General features: G+C 45.3%; 8 protein-coding genes across 12 annotated transcripts; 2 read left to right on the top strand and 6 right to left on the bottom strand.

Annotated features, from left to right (window-relative positions):
* Nucleotide 1: 1 nt before the first annotated feature.
* Nucleotides 2-4482, bottom strand: pic (piccolo). The gene is made up of 7 exons (NM_142000.3): nucleotides 4258-4482; nucleotides 3693-4104; nucleotides 2566-3490; nucleotides 2150-2501; nucleotides 892-2086; nucleotides 439-835; nucleotides 2-376 (listed from the first exon to the last, which is right to left on the bottom strand). Exons 1-7 carry the CDS (start codon nucleotides 4316-4318, stop codon nucleotides 296-298), a joined length of 3423 nt encoding a protein of 1140 aa, NP_650257.1. The 5' UTR covers nucleotides 4319-4482; the 3' UTR covers nucleotides 2-295.
* A 791-nt stretch (nucleotides 4483-5273) lies between these two features.
* CG7966 (uncharacterized protein) lies at nucleotides 5274-7329 on the top strand. Its single transcript, NM_141999.3, has 6 exons — nucleotides 5274-5333; nucleotides 5444-5607; nucleotides 5803-6272; nucleotides 6336-6828; nucleotides 6891-7016; nucleotides 7086-7329. Exons 1-6 carry the CDS (start codon nucleotides 5321-5323, stop codon nucleotides 7278-7280), a joined length of 1461 nt encoding a protein of 486 aa, NP_650256.2. The 5' UTR covers nucleotides 5274-5320; the 3' UTR covers nucleotides 7281-7329.
* A 103-nt stretch (nucleotides 7330-7432) lies between these two features.
* Nucleotides 7433-8996, bottom strand: CG31157 (uncharacterized protein). 2 transcript variants are annotated; one of them, NM_001275597.1, is made up of 5 exons: nucleotides 8801-8996; nucleotides 8468-8722; nucleotides 8082-8414; nucleotides 7697-8022; nucleotides 7433-7646 (listed from the first exon to the last, which is right to left on the bottom strand). In NM_001275597.1, exons 2-5 carry the CDS (start codon nucleotides 8708-8710, stop codon nucleotides 7553-7555), a joined length of 996 nt encoding a protein of 331 aa, NP_001262526.1. In that variant the 5' UTR covers nucleotides 8711-8722; nucleotides 8801-8996; the 3' UTR covers nucleotides 7433-7552. The 2 variants fall into 2 exon arrangements, with proteins under 2 accessions (NP_001262526.1, NP_001097769.2); NM_001104299.2 differs by having other exon boundaries at nucleotides 8806-8996.
* Nucleotides 8997-9338: 342 nt separating this feature from the next.
* On the bottom strand, nucleotides 9339-11968 carry Hsc70-2 (Heat shock protein 70 cognate 2). The gene is made up of 2 exons (NM_079615.4): nucleotides 11599-11968; nucleotides 9339-11142 (listed from the first exon to the last, which is right to left on the bottom strand). Exons 1-2 carry the CDS (start codon nucleotides 11770-11772, stop codon nucleotides 9415-9417), a joined length of 1902 nt encoding a protein of 633 aa, NP_524339.1. The 5' UTR covers nucleotides 11773-11968; the 3' UTR covers nucleotides 9339-9414.
* A 229-nt stretch (nucleotides 11969-12197) lies between these two features.
* CG45122 (uncharacterized protein) lies at nucleotides 12198-12570 on the bottom strand (the record flags this gene model as incomplete). Its single annotated transcript, NM_001300380.1, has 2 exons — nucleotides 12330-12570; nucleotides 12198-12266 (listed from the first exon to the last, which is right to left on the bottom strand). Exons 1-2 carry the CDS (start codon nucleotides 12519-12521, stop codon nucleotides 12198-12200), a joined length of 261 nt encoding a protein of 86 aa, NP_001287309.1. The 5' UTR covers nucleotides 12522-12570.
* Nucleotides 12571-12640: 70 nt separating this feature from the next.
* Nucleotides 12641-14677, bottom strand: CG11670 (uncharacterized protein). 2 transcript variants are annotated; one of them, NM_001104297.4, is made up of 6 exons: nucleotides 14487-14677; nucleotides 14084-14405; nucleotides 13733-13842; nucleotides 13059-13476; nucleotides 12876-13005; nucleotides 12641-12806 (listed from the first exon to the last, which is right to left on the bottom strand). In NM_001104297.4, exons 1-6 carry the CDS (start codon nucleotides 14633-14635, stop codon nucleotides 12721-12723), a joined length of 1215 nt encoding a protein of 404 aa, NP_001097767.2. In that variant the 5' UTR covers nucleotides 14636-14677; the 3' UTR covers nucleotides 12641-12720. The 2 variants fall into 2 exon arrangements, with proteins under 2 accessions (NP_001097767.2, NP_001368950.1); NM_001382016.1 differs by having other exon boundaries at nucleotides 14084-14677.
* On the top strand, nucleotides 13957-16562 carry snk (snake). Of its 3 annotated transcripts, NM_001104296.2 has the most exons (5): nucleotides 13957-13988; nucleotides 14986-15124; nucleotides 15189-15569; nucleotides 15626-15887; nucleotides 15943-16562. In NM_001104296.2, exons 2-5 carry the CDS (start codon nucleotides 15046-15048, stop codon nucleotides 16526-16528), a joined length of 1308 nt encoding a protein of 435 aa, NP_001097766.1. In that variant the 5' UTR covers nucleotides 13957-13988; nucleotides 14986-15045; the 3' UTR covers nucleotides 16529-16562. The 3 variants fall into 3 exon arrangements, with proteins under 3 accessions (NP_001097766.1, NP_001262525.1, NP_524338.2); NM_001275596.1 differs by lacking the exon at nucleotides 13957-13988 and having other exon boundaries at nucleotides 14985-15124; nucleotides 15626-15883; NM_079614.3 differs by lacking the exon at nucleotides 13957-13988 and having other exon boundaries at nucleotides 14985-15124.
* CG11668 (uncharacterized protein) lies at nucleotides 16543-18352 on the bottom strand. Its single transcript, NM_141997.2, has 7 exons — nucleotides 18253-18352; nucleotides 17950-18200; nucleotides 17728-17900; nucleotides 17444-17586; nucleotides 17117-17352; nucleotides 16894-17051; nucleotides 16543-16830 (listed from the first exon to the last, which is right to left on the bottom strand). Exons 1-7 carry the CDS (start codon nucleotides 18312-18314, stop codon nucleotides 16657-16659), a joined length of 1197 nt encoding a protein of 398 aa, NP_650254.1. The 5' UTR covers nucleotides 18315-18352; the 3' UTR covers nucleotides 16543-16656.
* Between the last annotated feature and the right edge of the window lie 259 nt (nucleotides 18353-18611).

The raw sequence follows: 18611 nt of genomic DNA, 5'->3' as shown, positions 1-18611 counted from the left end.
TCCATTTAATTTTTTTTTTATTAAATCAATGCGTGACTGGCGCAACTTTGAAAGAGCGCATGAGGCGCACCTAAAACAGTTTTTTTTTTTGCTACATTGTCAATTTTTTTTTACGAGGAACTCGAGAAACGTCTTGTTATCCGACAGTCGTAGCAGCATCTAGCACGGGGATTGATTTGAGTGGATATTTACGTGGTTAAGCGGGATACATGGTATCGAAGTTTCATGTACAATCAGATAGTCCGCGGTGAGACAGTTCCTTCTCCAATACTTATATACAAACTACCGAAGGACCTCAATGCATGCGCGTGAGGTCCTCGACGATCTTTATGACATCCTCCACATCCGCACTCTTTCGTTCGCCATTCAGTGTCAACTGGAAAGCAAATGTAAGACTGTTATTATCAGCTCCTAGTGGTCAAATGCAATTTAGCTCACCTCCAATCCCTGAACGGCATCGCGCATCTTGTCGCGACTCAAGTCCAAAAAGCTCTCAATTAGATCTCCATCGATGAATCCCTCGCTGGGTTCAACTTTGCTGTTGATTTGGAAATTGCGGTAGTACGTGTGCTCAATCTTGCCCACCGACTTGATTATTTTCTTCAGCCGCTCCTCCAGGCCGTGCAGGAAGTCGTAGAAGTCCTGCGGTATCTGGGTTACAATGCCAATGGCTCCGTTGCATGTTCCGTACAGAACACATCCATTGATCGGCGTAGTTCGCTCACCAACGTTCTGCATCACCAGAGATCCGTGACGGAAAACGTTCACCGTATCGCCCAAATGAAAACGCGCCAATTCCGGTAGCAACTGACGCTCCTCATCGGTGGTAGCAGCACTGAAAGGATTTCATGTGAATTTGTGTCTTGATTTCAAGAAGCCTATTTCACTTACCTGTCCTTCTGGCACACGAACAGATTTCCATTTGTCTCGGATCCTAGGAACGTATCGTCGTCAAGAATCTCGACCGCTCGCATCCACTTGGGTTCGCAGTCGCGCGCGATCTCGACAAAGATTCCCTCCATCTGCTTGTGCTGCAGCAGCGTGATGGAGCGCATCAGATCTCCAACCAATATAAAATCGCCCTTGGCCTTCAGAAACAAAGCAGCAATCATATTTTGAATGTTGCACTCCATGCGCAACTCCTTCTCATTGGTCCACTCGTATAGACGGACAAAACTACCGATTCCTGCCAGGACCTTGCCATTGAACTCAACCAGGGCATAGCAAGTTCCATCCACCTTGGTCTCGGCCACTTGTGTAAGCTTGTTCTCGTGATAATGGAAGATGATAATCCTTCCAACCTTCGGCTCCGGTTCTTCTGGAATTACAAGTGATGTGGCCACCACATAGTAAGTGTTGGGATCATCGCCCAGTTTGGCGGACATTAGAGAGGATATAGTTTCGGGTGCAACGAATTGGTGGGCGTGCAGAACCTCGAACGTGTTTTGATCGATGACCAGTAGATTGTGTACATCGATCTCTTGACCAACTTCCGCATTTGCAGCCGTGGAATTACCACCACCCGGTTTGGGTAGGAAATTCGAGCTACACGTTATGTTTTGGGCCTGTGTAGAGGCACTATTGCGAAGTGGTTTAGCTCCGCCTCTTCCATGGACATCAATACGCAGGGTGGACACAGCAAAAGTCTGCGACGACTCTTGGTAAGCAATTCTGCGTGGTCCTTCCCCAAGAGGCACTGTTCGAATATGCAGCTTCTGAATCTCATCAATAGTGCCCAAAATAACAGCGTTCTTGTTCGCCAGCGCCAAACTATCTGGATACGCCTGAGCATTTAAGGAGCACATGTGGTTGACCTCCTTCAGATTTACGTTAGAGAACACCAACTTGTGGTTCGACGAGTAAATCACCGTGGGACGATCAGAGCAGGCAAACACATTAGTGGTAGATAAGGATCGGAAGGTGCGGAGCGTGGTTGGTTGTGTACCGAGAGTGACTTTCTTCTTGTCCGTCAGTTGCCCAGTGGTTTGGTCCATGATAAAGTAATACATGGAACCGTCGCCCAAAGCGCAAAGCAGATAATGGATTCCCTCAAATGTGGTCATCAGAATGGAGCGGGGAATTATTTCTGCCAAAAATAAATACATTGATTTATAGTTCTACATAGCTGGTCAACGTTTTTTCTGCTTACCTCCGCTTAGTTTTTCGGTGTAGATGGTCTCAAGATCAGGCAGCGACAGGATAACAGCAGATATATCGGTCCATAGGCCCACCGCCACCAAATCCGACTTTTTTTGAGTCTCATCCAAGGGAGTGATGTCCAAACAGGCTACCTCATATGCCAATGTTCGGCGGGACTGCTCGCGGAGGCTTCCATCTTCAATAACTATGTAGAATATGTCGCATGCGGAGGCAACCAAGATCTGGGTAGTGTTGCAGGACACAACACCGATGGTACGATCGCCAGTAGGACGCCATTCGGCCACAAGGGCTTTAGTGGCACTGCTAACCAAGCGAACGCTATCCGAAGTAACTTGAATCAACTGAAGTAAAAGGTAAATATTAATTAAATTGATTCTGGATAGTAGGATTTGTGTGGCAACTCACCTGATCATAATCCACATTTGAGCAAAGGAAAGTCTGCAGATCGCTGGCAAATCCGGGAATCTCGGTCTCTTCCACCTCTTCACCAGAAAGCGTGAGAATCCTTGTGTGTCCCACAAAAGCCAGCACCAAAGTGTTCTCATACGGACTCTCATCGACTCCCACCTTTAGAGACCACATGCCCTTAATGCCGGGGAGATCGATGCAGGCATGCTCCTGAATGCCGATGCCTATGCGAATTATGCGTAGAGATCCATCCTTAAAGCTTCCCGAGCATGTGATGATTTGGCCCTGTCCCTGGCGATCCAGATCGACCACAGCAATGTCCAGAATGGGAGCTAGATTGGTGAAATTCTCTACAGGCACGACATATGACCCGTCGATGGCCTCCGAATTCAAGCGCACCAACTGCGAGTCTCCATGACGTGCTCCAATGTAAAGGAAACCATTGTCTAGGTATGTAATGCACTCTGGTATAGAGATCTCGCCTAGTTGCTCCACTTTTATGTCCTTCACAGTCACTCCCTTGCTAGTTTCGGCGGTCCCAAGGAACAGCATATACAGCTGACCATCCATGTTACCCAGCAGATAGCGCAATCCATTGCTACTCACACGGGCGTAACAGTTGATGGTGCTTTGGCGAAAAGTGAGCGGCGCCACAGCGTGATAGTTGCTTCCGTCATGGTATACAATCGATTCCCGACCAATGACGATAACACCACCGATGGGCGACGGCACCGGGATCAGCATTGTGGCCTCTGTTTCCACGTTGTCCTGCTTCCATGCGATTTTCATAAACTCCTTATCCCGCAGATTAATCTCGTGCGACTTTACGTGCCGGCCATCGCTGTCCTTGTGGATCACGATAACTGTGGGATTCAAGCAGCCGTGCAGAAACTCAACATCGTACACGTTTAGCTCATCCATTCTGAAGGGTGAAGGGATACATTATTTTGGAGCTTAATACAGCTTCAATCATAAAACATTTACTAGTTACTTACTAGTAACTAGTAGTGAATGAAAAAATGAAAATGATTCATTAAAAATACAAAACAGGGTAAAACATGATAAGGCGCCGATGTCATGCTCACACGTATTTGTCAAACTACTATAGAATTCACCGGAATTACCTAAGATTTGTGGCTTTCAGCTCGCTAGCATCCTTGTCCATCGGAATGATGGTGAACAGCCCCTGGTAAAGGCACATTCCGATGACCCTAGCCTTGGGATCGATGGCCGCAATAACTCCTCCTTCGGAGGGGATGCCCACCGAGTCGGAAACATTACCATTGGCCTTGGTCACCACCGTGATGACGTCGTTGACCATACGGGCCTCGAGGATCATGACGTTGTAACGACGCGTCAGTATGAAGAGCAAATCCTTGTTGCTGTCGGGCGGTCGGAAGTGGCGCATCACGGCAATGGTGCCATTTATGTTGATCTCTTTTAGGGGGCGCAGTCCCTCCGGCGTGACCAGATCGATTTCCACCTGATTGTTCCGGGCAATGATCAAATTGAGATCCGTGGGCGAGGTGAAGTTGCCTGAGGAGCATACCAAAGAAGCCGGTGCTAAGCAAACAAATCTGTTTCATGGGCTTGTGTAATCCGGCGACCGGCAAACATGCTTGTTTTCTGTTTTCGCCGGGGGAGACCGCATAGGGAGCCCCTCTCTTTCACACGCTCTCTTGTTCTTACCTGTTAGGCAGGCAACAACGGCCGTCGGCTTTTGCGCCGTCACCACGTAGTGATGCGACATGACTGCACACTGTCCAGGATCAGGTTATCCTTAATTCGATAGAGCTCTTCAACTTTGGACTAGTCAGCCGCCACGAGGATAAAAATCGTTTTCGCTGACTTTTAACGCGCTAAAATGTTTCCTGACACGTAGTGTGACCGTTCAACTGTTAAGAACTAATACTGTCCGGCTCAGGAAAATATACTTTTTATTTTGGAAGGTATTCCATTTATGTTCAATATAAATTATGTTGCAGAGAGCGCGTGGATTTTATAAGCTTGTTTTGATTCTTGTACAAGCAAATGACACATTTAAGATTTCCATAAAAGTCTAGAAGATCATTTACAGTCATCGCATAAGCCAGAAAAAAACGAATATCGATATGTGTTGTGTTGCCCCAACTCTCTCTTTTGGCAAGAAAAATCGATTTCGTTTCTTTGCAGCTCTGGGACGCCTTCAAATTGCGGTTAAACTGAAACTGTTTGAAAATAGCTTTTGTAATAAGTGCCTTTAATACCACTATTACCCACACTTTACTTAAATTTCTAAAGCAATCATTGTTATTACATGACAGATTGTTCAGATATTCCCCTACAAGTTATTTACTTGTTTACTTATTTTCTTGTATTGAATACGTATAATTAAATATAATATACTAATTAAAAATAAATAACGAAGACAAGAGAAAATGTCTAAAATAGAAATGAGCTTAATTTAAGTAAATAAATTATATAGCCTTATCTCTAGGGGCGTTGTTTGTTTTGGTTTTTTATTATTATACATATGTTCCTCATGTTCAATAAGTCCACGAAAACGAGCTAAACCTAATCTATACACATTACTGACCTGACCTTACCTGTATTAGTGATAAGAAAGCCGGCCGAACCGGTTCTCTTTAGTAAATGCTTTAAGAGAGTATAAAGATAAGTATCTCCGAGAGAGCCCCAATATATAAAGCTCCCGCTCAACATCGTTTGATATTCAGTTTGCCGCTGTTCTTCGACCCACAACAACCGCCAAGCAATGTCCAATAAAAGTAAGAAAAACAAGAGACGTATATGTACACATTGTACTGCAAACACATGCCCTGAATCTTTGATAAAGACAATCCCGAGCAATTTTGATAATTGAATTGTTATTCCCAAGCCTGTTGCCGAGGACCGGGTTACGCAACCCCCCTGGACGCCATGAGGAGTGGTCCCCGGGAGAAGCTCCTCTACACGGTCACCGTTCAGCCCAACTTGGATGAGCCGCACGGCGATTATCTGTCCACAGTCGACGTGGATCCCGAGAGCCCCACCTACTGTCAGGTAAATAAATCAGGTATCTACACTATTCGATCATTTATCTTGCGGGACAAACAATACTATGTACTTAATAATTAGCTCAATTGGATTTTATATCAATGGATTTATAGCAATCACTTTCGAATATATGTATATTTCCAATTCGGATATTTGTATTACAGATTCCATATTTACATCATTATTAACATCATTTTGCAGATAGTGCACCGTACGTTTACAAATCGCAAGGGTGATGAACTGCATCATTCTGGCTGGAACGCCTGCTCCAGTTGTTACTATGTCGACGAGAGCTCTAAGACGGTGCCAAAAAGAGATAGGCTGGTATTACCGTCCCTAAATTCCGACTTTATATACATACTCGATGTGGTTACGGATCCGCGAAAGCCCGAGATTGTCAAGACCATTGATGGTGATGTCTTGAAGAGCCACAATGTGACGGCTCCGCATACCACACACTGTTTGGCCAATGGGAACATCATGATATCCGTGATGGGCGATGCAGAGGGATATGCCAAGGGTGACTTTATCCTCTTCGATTCGGACTTCAATTGCATCGGTACTTGGACCAAGGGCGATAAGAAGGCATTGTGCGGATACGATTTCTGGTATCAGCCATATTTCGATGTCATGGTTTCTTCGGAATGGGGAGCTCCCAATAAATGGCGACGGTTAGTCTCGATATAACCACTAAATACATAGTTTATCATAATATTTGTCAACCTTTTTTTCAGAGGCTGGAAGAATGTTGACCTGGAGGATATGTCTCAGTACGGCTGTCGTCTCAACTTCTACAAATGGTCCACGCAGACTCTCTACCAGACCATCGACCTGGGATCGGATGGCATAACGCCCCTGGAGATTCGATTTCTGCACAATCCTAAGAAGGCAGAGGGATTCGTGGGATGTGCCCTCAATGCCAAGGTGTTCCACTTTAAGAAGAAATCAGATTCCGATGAATTTGAAGCCAAGAAGGTAATAGACATACCCGGCAAACTGGTCGATACCGGCAGTGGAGTAGCTGAAGATATGGGTGGCATGATTTCGGACATTATCATCTCTTTGGACGACCGATTTCTATATGTCAACTGTTGGCGACATGGCGATGTGAGACAATATGATATCACCGATCCCGAGAATCCGAAGCTGACTGGTCAGCTTTTCCTTGGCGGTGCGATATGCAGTGATTTGCCAAATGTGATTGTTAAGGAGGATAAAGAACTGAAGGTACACAGATGCGATATTGCTATATAACTCGTACTATAACCAGGCCTTTTCTTCATTTTCAGGAGAGACCTCCAGCTCGTTACGTGAAGGGACGTCGCTTGGAAGGAGGTCCCCAAATGCTGCAGCTATCCCTCGATGGCAAGCGCTTGTATGTCTCCTCATCTCTGTATTCGCCATGGGATAAGCAGGTAAGATCTTAACCAGGATCACTCTATATATATATTTTTTTAAATATAATTAACTCCCAATCTCTTTAGTTCTATCCAAAAATGGTTTCGCAGGGCGGTCATATTGTCCTGATTGATGTGGACACTGTGAATGGAGGAATTTCCCTCAATGAGGACTTTTTGGTGGACTTCGCCAATGAACCCTATGGTCCTAGTTTGCCCCACGAAATGCGTTATCCTGGCGGTGATTGCACATCGGACATTTGGCTGGCTAATGATGCGTAATCTTGATTCCAATTTTGTAAAGATTTAATAAACTCATTCTTTTAAAGGTATACATTATTATTTTGGAGACATCTCCATTCTCTACTCCATCACTAGTCACGGATATCGCCATTAGCTGATAAGTTTGCCATATTCAAAACACGTTTCTGATTGGCTAAAAATAATTTATGCGCATTGTTTAAAACGTTATATGGTTGGCAAATGATTTCATGATTAACGGTCACATATAATTTCATTCTGAAAATGTTTATGATTTTTATATATCAATATAATTAAAACAAAAAGGAAGTTTTAGGTGTCCTATCCACAGCTTGTAGTATCGCATTGACACTGGGAAGACCTATCAGATTCAACAATCGTTGGCCACTGCAATTAAATAATTAATAATTATATATATTAACATAAGGCTTACTAACTTGTTATCACACGTGCAGTCTATGAAACTCCGGGCCATCTCATTGAGATGCCTTTGGTGGTAGAAGAAAATGTGCACCAGGTATGCCAGACTACAGGGTATCAGCAGTCTAGCCCAGGGAATCTTTCGCACTGCAGATAGAACCGAATCCTTTTCATCTTTAGTATTGCACACCTGGCTCCAAATCACCTGGATGGCAGTTACAATTGCAAAACACATGAATGTGAGACGATTTGATAGAAGAGCAAACGACGAACCGCTTATAAAGGAAGCCAGAGCATTGGCTTGATTTACATTCAATCTTTTCAATAAAAGTAATTGAACCACCTAAAAAATATTGTATATTTAGCTAGAAAGTTACACTTTGTACTTTTGCAACAACTAACCTTAAACAATCCTATGTAGCCCGCCAAGAAACTTGTCATCTTGGGTCGCCAGAGTTTCATGTTTCGCTTCATCAAGGGATTGAGCAGATCCATTGCCAGTCCAATGCCCAAGTATGATCTCAACTCCCTGATACCCTGCTGCACTTGCTTCAAAATCGTCCAATCTTCGGTATCCTCGGGCAGAGAAGCTGGTCGAATGAACCAGAAACCGGAGTACTTTCGAGTCTGCTGGTAATGCAAGACTATCACCGAGGATATCATGAACAGAAGAGTCTGGGCCATGGGTGAATGTACCAAACCGATGTTGAAATATCTCATTAGGCTTTCCATTGCCTGTGAATATTTTCGATTGTATAGTTCTTTTTGGAATTACAGGGTATTCTTACCGCTGGTGTTATGCCCGTCACGAAGAAGTGAAGCACCTGAGGAGGCATCAACCAACTCAACTGCGAGGCAATCCAGCAGGGCAGAAATGGTATAAATATGAATACAAATCGATCGTTGAGACGCCTTCCCATGCACATCAAGTAAAAGGTAATGGCATTTATCCAGGCAGCAAAACTGGCGGATTGAGCATAGTTCTTGGCCACAGAAAGCACCATGCTTTTGGACAACTTTCGCCAGTTCATTATCAAAGGTAACTGCAAGAAAATGCATTAAAATTATAGATACTAGTAGGTTTAATTAATTTGTATTTGTTTTTAATAAGAATTTACTACCAGACCAGCAACAAAGGTGAATAGTACTTGGCACTGGACACATGGTTGCGGTAGAGATTCCACAGGAAGGCCTTCGTGCAACTCTGGCCCGGCAGGCTGTGCAGTATGGCGCAGTGCACCCGATTCAGGGGCGGCTCCAGGAGTTTGCTCGGTGCGACCATAACGCGACGATATTCGATTGCTACTGATCGCTCATATCCGAAAACGAACGGATGGGTATCCAGAGAGCCCGACTGTTCAAAGCTTGCCCATGGGATCATAAGGGTTAATATGCAAAACATTGGAAACGTATATTTAAGCGGTATACATAACATTTAATCAATTCATTGCACTCGAGCGTTCCATTCGCTTTTGGAAAATAGAAAAACATTACTTTTAGTACCCGGAAAATCAGTTGGACTCACTGAATGAGCATGGTGCTCTTGACCAAATGGAGCCGCAAAAAAAAGAAGCTAATACCTGGAATTAGAATGAATCGAAAGAGTTTCCGAATGGAGAACCTCCTTACAGCTCCGCCAAATGAGCACCGAAATGAATTGAAAGTGAAGGTCTACTTTATTTTCAAAATAATATTAATCAAAAAATGACTGAATAATTTAGGTCGGTGGATCGTACTATCCATCCACCTCCTCCACAGTGGGATGGGAACCCTTGCCCATCGATGATTTGCCCTTTTTGCCGCCATGGATTTTCGACATTATTGGAGTACAGATGCGCTGGCACTCTTTCAGGTGACTCTCGAACTCCTCCTTCTCGGCCAGCGAGTTCTTGTCCAGCCAGGATGCCTCGGAGGAGCACTTGTCGCGCACCTTGGAGCGTTCGGTTTCGGAAAGAACGCCGGATGGAGCGTCGTCGACGGCCTGGCGACATGCGTAGATGTATGCCTCGAGATTGTTCTTGGACTGAACCCGCTCCCTCTGACGATCGTCCTCGACCTTGTACTTCTCCGCCTCCGAGAGCATGCGATCGATTTCCGCTTTGGAAAGTCTGCCCTTGTCGTTGGAAATGGTGATCTTTTCGCTCTTCCCGGTGCTGTTGTCCTTGGCATTCACATTCAGGATGCCATCCGCATTCAAGTCGAAGGCCACCTCGATCTGGGGCACTCCCCGAGGAGCTGGCGGAATGCCGGTGAGGTTAAAGGTGCCCAGTAGATTGTTATCCTTGGTCATGGCCCGCTCGCCCTCGTACACCTGAATGGTCACCGCATTCTGGTTGTCACTGTAGGTGGTGAAGATCTGCTGCTGCTTGCAGGGAATGCGGGCATTGCGCTCCACCAAGTTGGTCATCACGCCGCCAGCGGTCTCGATGCCCAGCGAAAGGGGAGCCACGTCCACGAGGAGCAGGTCCTGGATCTGTGAGCTGCCCACGCCGGTGAGAATGGCAGCCTGTACGGCGGCTCCATAAGCCACCGCCTCATCGGGATTGATTGAAAGATTTAGCTGCTTGCCACCAAACAGATCTTGCAGTAGTTTCTGAATCTTGGGAATACGCGTGGAGCCGCCCACCAGGACCACATCATGAATGGCCTTCTTGTCCATCTTGGCATCGCTCAGTGCCCGCTCCACCGGCTGCATGGTGGACCGGAAGAGGTCCATGTTCAGCTCCTCGAAACGCGCTCTCGAAATTTTCGAGTAAAAGTCAATGCCCTCGTGCAGGGCATCAATCTCCAAGGATGCCTCCGTGCTGGAGGACAACGTCCTCTTCGCCCGTTCACAAGCCGTTCTCAGGCGTCTCAACGCTCTGGCATTTCCCTTGATGTCCGACTTGTGCTTCCGCTTGAATTCCTCGGCAAAATGATTGACCAACCGGTTGTCGAAATCCTCACCACCCAAATGGGTATCGCCGGCCGTGGCCTTCACCTCGAACAGGGAACCCTCATCGATGCTCAGTACGGAGACGTCGAAGGTGCCGCCGCCCAAGTCGAAGATGAGCACATTTCGCTCTCCCTTAAGATTCTTATCCAGCCCATAGGCCAGAGCTGCCGCAGTGGGCTCATTGATGATCCTCAGCACATTCAGTCCAGCAATGGAGCCCGCATCCTTGGTCGCCTGACGCTGGCTATCATTGAAGTAGGCCGGCACTGTGACCACCGCGTCCTTCACCTTGCCACCCAGATAGACCTCGGCGATTTCGCGCATCTTGGTCAGCACCATCGAACTGATCTCCTCGGGGGCAAATCGCTTCCGTTCGCCCTTGAACTCCACCTCGATCTTCGGCTTTCCCTTCTCATTGATGACCTTGAAGGGCCAGAGCTTCAGGTCCTCCTGTATCTTCTTGTCGTCGAACTTCCGTCCAATCAATCGCTTGGCATCGAAAACCGTGTTCTTGGCATTCATGGCCACCTGGGAAATAATGTCGTTAATAAATACATATTAAAAGATTTATACTTATTCTATAGAATTTTATTAGTACTTCCTTTTAATAATAATATATTTTGATGAAATATCATGCATCATTTTCGCTTTAAAAACTTTACTGGATAAACAGAAGTTAATTGCACTATGCTTCTCATTCGTGAAAGTCCTGAGAATCTAAGATACTTTTTCAAGTGAATGCATCTCAGAGATTGCTCTTTCCTCTTGTTTTTATTCATATTAAATGACTTAACCCAGTGCATATTATTTCAAATATTTAAGTATGTATCCAAGGAGACCACTCACAACCCACTTTCCTCAGTTCCCACAATTATTTGTGTACCTTATATGATTCCAATTAAAACACTCGCAATTCTCATTAGGCCATATTGGAGCTAGACAATCCGCGTATTTGGACAATTGAGATGGGAGACCATGACTCACCTGGTTCTTGGCCGGATCGCCAATCAAGCGCTCCGTCTCGTTGAATGCCACATACGAGGGCGTGGTGCGGTTTCCCTGATCGTTGGCGATGATCTCCACCTTGCTGTTCTGCCAAACTCCCACACAGGAGTAGGTGGTGCCCAAGTCGATGCCGATGGCCGGAATTTTACCCATTTTTTCTGGTTACTAATCGCCTTATGCTGAATATCCAAAATGTGTGATGCTGCAGCTACTAGTGTTGATTTTGAACTGAAAAAAGCGCGATTGTTGCACTTATTTATATGGTGCAGCAACGAATAAAATTTTGGTTTCCTATATTTTTCGCACGCCGAAAAATCGAAAAGTGTGTGTGTGTGTTTGTTCTAGAAGCGTTTGCCACTGACACTTTACTTGGGGCAGCCTGCGTTTTTGGAATTGTTTGGATATGATCGATGATGTCTTGTTTTGGATTTATAAAAATAAAAATGAGCGCGTAGCTCTCGATTTTCCAGGCCAAGGGGGAAGTACACTATCATTTATACCATAAGCTTAATTGCAAGAATATTTTTATAAAAAATAACTAAAATTATTTCACTTATTTAAATGGTTTATTTAGCCGCTTAGCGCTTTCCCTTCTTTTTCTTCTTTTGGCCATCCGGCCAAGCAAATCCTCTTGACTTCAGAACGTCCTAAAATAATTTACATATTTTTTTTTATTTTTAATAGATTATGTACTTTAAGTAATGACTTACCTGAACATTATGGCAGACATAGTAGGCGTTTTCCATGGCGGCGTCATTGAAAATGTCGCAACCAATGGACTTTCCCACGCCTCCTTTCTTCTTGCCGCCCTCTTTCTTCTTCTTCTCCTCGCCTTCGCCACTTCCTGCATTACTGGATGTAGAATCCTTGCTATTACGCTTCTTTTTGCTCTTCCCTACCATTATTAACTTTTTTGCATATCAAAACGCAATTATTGATTAAATAAACCATTTCAGCACACCGCGGTGCCTAGCAACAAATGCAATCAATCTAACAATACAAAAAAAGACCTAGATAAAGTACTTTTTGCTATGCTTTAATTAAAATTAAAATTTTCTTTTTTTTACAACTTTTTGTTTGTGACATTTTATAGACTGCTTTTTATTGATTAGTAAATTCGCTATAATAATTAGGCCACACTATGGATGCTATCCAATCGATATAGGATGAAACACGCGTATAAACACCTGTAAAATGAATGAATTTGTAAAAGTATTATACATTTTATATATTTTAATATATTTTTATATATTTACCTGGAAGTTCACTGCGACAATATGCTCCATACGATGTGATGCCCACCAGGTAGTAGCGATAGTGTTTACGACTTGTGTGCCTTCGACGCCGACGTTCCAAGTTCAGTTGAAGCGGTCCTCCAGAATCGCCCTTTAAAATAATAATATTATATCTAAAATTTACCCAAAACTTATGTTCCTCACCTGGCAAGTATCGCGATTTTTCTCATAGTCATGGGCGCATATCTGACTTGTGAGTAATCCGTGGGGAGAACCTTCGTCGGCTGGCAGACTGGAGTTACACTGCTCAATGGGCACCACCGAGAGATCCAGTTCCGTGAGTATGTTCGTCTGCGGCTGGGCGAATCCCGTCGAGCCATAGCCCATGGTGTGCAGCTTGCCGTATGGTATGTCGTTCATGGGCCACAGGCGAACTGGCCTCACGAACCAGGTGTATTCCACCGGTCGATTCAGCTGGATGAGCCCGATGTCATGGTAGTTAAGACTCGCATTGTACAGTGGATGCAGATAGATCTGGGCAACACGTCGTCTTTGGGGCGCCACGTTGAGCTCCCATTCCTTGAGCTTAATGTCTCCGATTTTTACGATGTCGGGCGAGGTGCTATAAGGAAAATAATCCAGATATTGTCCAAAAGCTGTTCTTAATAATCTGTTATATTATCATATCTAATATACTTGCTTGTTAAAATGAAAAATTAAAGTTAATACCTATCAAAGGGTTATTTAGATATTTTAAGGGGTATATGTAAGTTAAGGAGACTTCGTATTTACTCTTGAGTATCATAAGATAGTTTATGTAGATAAGAAAGCTATACTCTGCCTAATTCTCTATAAGTTGTTATCCATAAAAAGCTCACCCATGAGTAGTCAGGCAATGAGCAGCTGTGAGCACGAACTCTTCGCTGATGAGGCTTCCACCACATTTGTAGTCGATCTCGTGGTTCTCGTTCCGGAATCCCAGAGCGGCCTAAGATCGGTTAAAGAGCGGATTAGTCGTACCCAATTAACTGTTAACTGATATGATATGGTGGACTTCGATTTGGATTTCGGCAATCGGAGATTTAGTCGTGTTTGTGTTGCGAACGGCGGTACTTTGGCGTTTCCCCCATTCCGGTTTCGTGCGATTTTATTTATTTATTTATTGGCCTTCGTTGATCTACGATTTTTGTTTTTTTTTTGGACTGCACCTTTATTTATTCATTACTTACCATGTGCGGGTACTGTCCAGGTGCCACAATGGATCGGCCATTGAAGTCGTCGTGCAAGTCCTCCGTCTCCGCGGTCTTGTTGTAGTTCTCCCCGTCCACTTTGCTTTCGGTGTTCAGGAAGATGTTGTGGAAGTTGCGATGGTGATTTGGTGGCGGACGACGTGGTTGCCACTGCCTGGGGCCATTGTCCCATTGCCGATGCTGCAGCGGACCTCCTGGACCTCCGGGGCAACCAGGTGGAGGACCAGGTGGAGGCGGGCCCGGTGGCGGAGATCCAGGCGGTGGTCTTCCACATGGCGGAGAAGGTGGTGGCGGCGGCGGTCTATAATAGCCGTAGTTATTAAAGTAGCCCGGCGCCCATTGACCGTTGTAACCGTAGCTATTGTAGTTGTTGAAGTCCCACCTGGTTGGATCCGGCACTGGATTCGGATTCGGATTTCGATACGGTTCCGGATACTGGGCGGGAAACTCCCACTGTCCGTTCACGTGAAATACGCACAGGAGCACACAGAGTGCGATGCAGGTCTCCAAAGGTCTCTTCCAATCCGCCATCTGTAGAGGTCTTGCTCGATTGACCGATTTAATCCGACTGGGATCTTCCAATCCACACTACGCGGAATTGAAACGCAGCGTCGCTGGCAAACGGTTTTATTGAAATTCATCCGAATTTATAATTGAGCGCCCGCATTAATTAATAAAAATACATTAAACAAAAAATCAACCAAGCCAGGCAAGGGTTTGTTTTGGGCACAGTGGTGGCTCAAATATTGAAGCTAATCGAAATTCTTTGGCCATTGTCTTCTGAAAAACTGAATTCCTCTGGGGTATATTGGTTAATTTATAGTTTAATCTGGAAAATATATACAAAGCCCTAAAGTATCTATTTTCATTATTTATGCCAGCTTCTTATATGAAATGTTTGAAAGAAAGTAAATAATGAAATCACAGAACTCACAAATAGAATGATAATACTTTGGTCTCTAATCGTGCATCTTCAATTGACATGCTTGCATTTAATCCTGCAGACTCCAAATCTTGAGGGTAAGTAGTAAATCAATCGTATATATTAATGGTGCCTCTAATATTATATTAATTAAACCCACAGCTCTCGATGCCCTTGAAATAATCAACTACCAGACCACCAAGTACACAATCCCCGAAGTTTGGAAAGAGCAGCCAGTGGCGACCATTGGCGAGGACGTGGATGATCAGGACACCGAAGATGAGGAAAGCTATCTGAAGTTCGGCGACGATGCGGAGGTTAGGACTTCGGTTTCGGAAGGACTTCACGAAGGTGCCTTCTGCCGGCGGAGCTTCGATGGCCGGAGTGGATACTGCATCCTGGCCTATCAGTGCCTCCACGTCATTCGAGAGTATCGGGTGCATGGCACCCGCATCGACATCTGCACCCATCGCAACAATGTCCCTGTCATCTGTTGTCCATTGGCGGACAAGCATGTGCTGGCTCAGCGCATAAGTGCCACCAGTAGGTAGACTTCGAAGGATCGGAATAGTTTACATCCTAAAGATAATCCTTTCCAGAATGTCAGGAGTACAATGCTGCCGCCAGAAGGCTTCACTTGACGGACACCGGACGCACATTCTCCGGGAAGCAGTGTGTGCCCAGTGTTCCCCTGATAGTCGGTGGAACCCCCACTCGACACGGACTCTTCCCTCACATGGCTGCCTTAGGATGGACGCAGGGTAGTGGCTCCAAGGATCAAGATATAAAATGGGGCTGTGGAGGCGCCCTGGTTAGCGAACTGTATGTCCTGACCGCTGCCCACTGTGCCACCTCTGGTAGGTGAGTGACAGAATCCTCGAAGACACAACTATAACTGTATTTCTTGCTCCATCAGCAAACCACCGGACATGGTTCGCTTGGGCGCCCGCCAGTTGAACGAGACCAGCGCGACCCAGCAGGACATCAAGATCCTCATCATCGTGCTGCATCCGAAGTACAGATCCTCGGCATATTACCACGATATTGCCCTGCTCAAGCTGACCAGAAGGGTCAAGTTCTCGGAGCAGGTGCGTCCTGCTTGCCTGTGGCAACTGCCGGAGCTCCAGATACCCACTGTGGTGGCCGCCGGTTGGGGACGCACCGAGTTCCTGGGCGCCAAATCGAATGCCCTGCGCCAGGTGGACCTGGACGTAGTCCCACAAATGACCTGCAAGCAGATCTATCGCAAGGAGCGACGTCTGCCCAGGGGAATCATCGAGGGGCAGTTCTGTGCGGGATATTTGCCAGGCGGCAGGGACACCTGCCAGGGTGACTCCGGCGGTCCCATTCATGCCCTGCTGCCGGAATACAACTGCGTGGCCTTCGTGGTGGGCATCACCTCGTTTGGAAAATTCTGTGCGGCTCCCAATGCCCCAGGAGTTTACACCAGGCTATATAGCTACCTGGATTGGATTGAGAAGATTGCCTTCAAGCAGCACTAGTTTCATTTTATTTTATTTATTAAATATGCTTTTTAAAATTTTTAATTTTTTCAACAATTGTTTTAAATGTAATAATTTATCTTTAAAAAGTTGAAATTGCATAGAACACATTTAATTTCTCAAAAGAATCAAGGCCATACTTGTTGTTCTATCCATTGAATGTAGTGCGCTATTCGCACATAAACTCCAGGTTGACCGGATGCACAGGCTCCTCCAAAGGACGTTATACCCACCACATAGGGTATCGTATGGCGATGATGGCGCATGTGTTGGTGGAGCAACAAGGGTCCTCCAGAATCGCCCTGATGAAATCGAAGATCACCAGTCAAATAAAACATTTAATATTTCAAAAACTTTTGACTCACCTGGCATGTGTCCATATTGCCGGAGTAGTCTCCCGCGCACATTTGACCCGATCCCAGGCCATTGGCCAGTTTGTCATAGTTGTGCAAGTACCTCTGGCATTGTTGGAAATTCAGGTGGTAAAGCATGATTTGCAGGAGATTACTGGAGTGTGGTCCAGCTGTTTTATCAATCAATGATTTAAGTTATAATGAAAATCTAAATCCGGATAAAATGGACACTAACCGAACTTGGTTTGTCCATAGCCCAGGGCAGTGAGCGGTCTCTCGGGCAGGGATTCCTGGTTCCACAGGCAGGCCACTGGCATGTGTGATCTTCTGGCCAACTTGACCACCGCCAGGTCATTGGTAAGGGTCTCCGCATCGAAGTGCGGATGCTGGCTAATTCGCTTGATCTCAATCAATTGCCCGCGACCGCTGTTCAGCTCAACGCCACCAATCAACGCCACTGACGGGGATTCCCTGCTCGAATTCAAGATATTTTTAACCCATTAGCATTTCGAGTGTTTTCTTTGGTTTTGTTTTTCATTTTTATTTATTTTTTTTTGCTTACCCACCGACGCTGGCACAGTGTGCTGCCGTTATGGCGAACCGAGGCGCAATCATGGCGCAGCCACAGTTGAACGTGTATCTGCGCTTGCTGGAACCGTGCTCATGAATCCATCTGTTTGTGCGGGACGGCCAACCGAGGGCGCACTGTAATTGAATCGAATGTAAATCTTTATTAATCTACCAAATGGCTTACAATATCAGATTGCTAATTTTTTACTGTTTCAAAGGCAAATAAGTTTCATAAGGTTAGATTTTGGACTGTTTTCCTAATTGCTTAAAACTCACCATATACGGATGCTCGTTCTCCTGGGTGAGTCTGCCGCCCACCAGTAAATTCTGGCTCTGATTGTGCTTTTGTATAATTGGCTCAACTAGTTCCACTTGATCCAGTTTAGGGTTCGTATTCCGACGGCGTCGACGGCGCTTGTGATGAGCTCTTGGATAGGCATTGGCACAGGCTGGCAAAAGATATAAGTTCTGGATTCTCTGAATTCCTTTCATACGCACCTTGTTCGCTCTTCGAGATGCTGGGCGGCGGCAACAAGTATCCGCCGTGTGGACAGCAAACCAACTGATTGGGCCACGATGACGGACAGAGTAGTGGTGTCACCCGGGGCACTGCCTGCATGGCACTAATGCAATCCACGTACCGCACACACTTACCAATCAGCGGACGATCGTGGGCTTGGCAATTTCCGTATATGTCAATCGATAGATACGATGGAGCCACTGCGTTCCAAGGCGCATTCTGTGCATATCTATTGTAATAATGGTTGTAGTGATAGCAACAATTGTTCTGCCGATACGAACGCTAACGTCGAAATTAAGACGAACTCTAAAATCAATCTGTATCCAAATGATAGCTTTCCCATCTCGGATGTCCGAGCTCTACGACGTCAGATTGCCGACTGAGATGCTCGCGAAGATCTCGTCTCATAACCTGAGTTCCATACAAAGCTTCTTTTGATTGAGCTTATATTTTCGGTTAGCAGTCGCGCCGAAATCGGAACTCATATTTCAATTCATCGGAAAACTTGCTCAACTTTCATTAATATACTCAAAATAAATAGTGACTAAGACTTTTCAATTGAAAATCAGAATGCATTGCATGCCACGAGATTCTATTGAATAATAGATAGAACAAAAAAGTAACCATTGAATTTTTCTTA

This window comes from Drosophila melanogaster, chromosome 3R, assembly GCF_000001215.4.
Source record: "Drosophila melanogaster chromosome 3R".
Taxonomy (NCBI): domain Eukaryota; kingdom Metazoa; phylum Arthropoda; class Insecta; order Diptera; family Drosophilidae; genus Drosophila; species Drosophila melanogaster.
The sequence above is the reverse complement of the archived record's forward strand: the minus strand, read 5'-3'. Positions and strand labels throughout refer to the sequence as shown.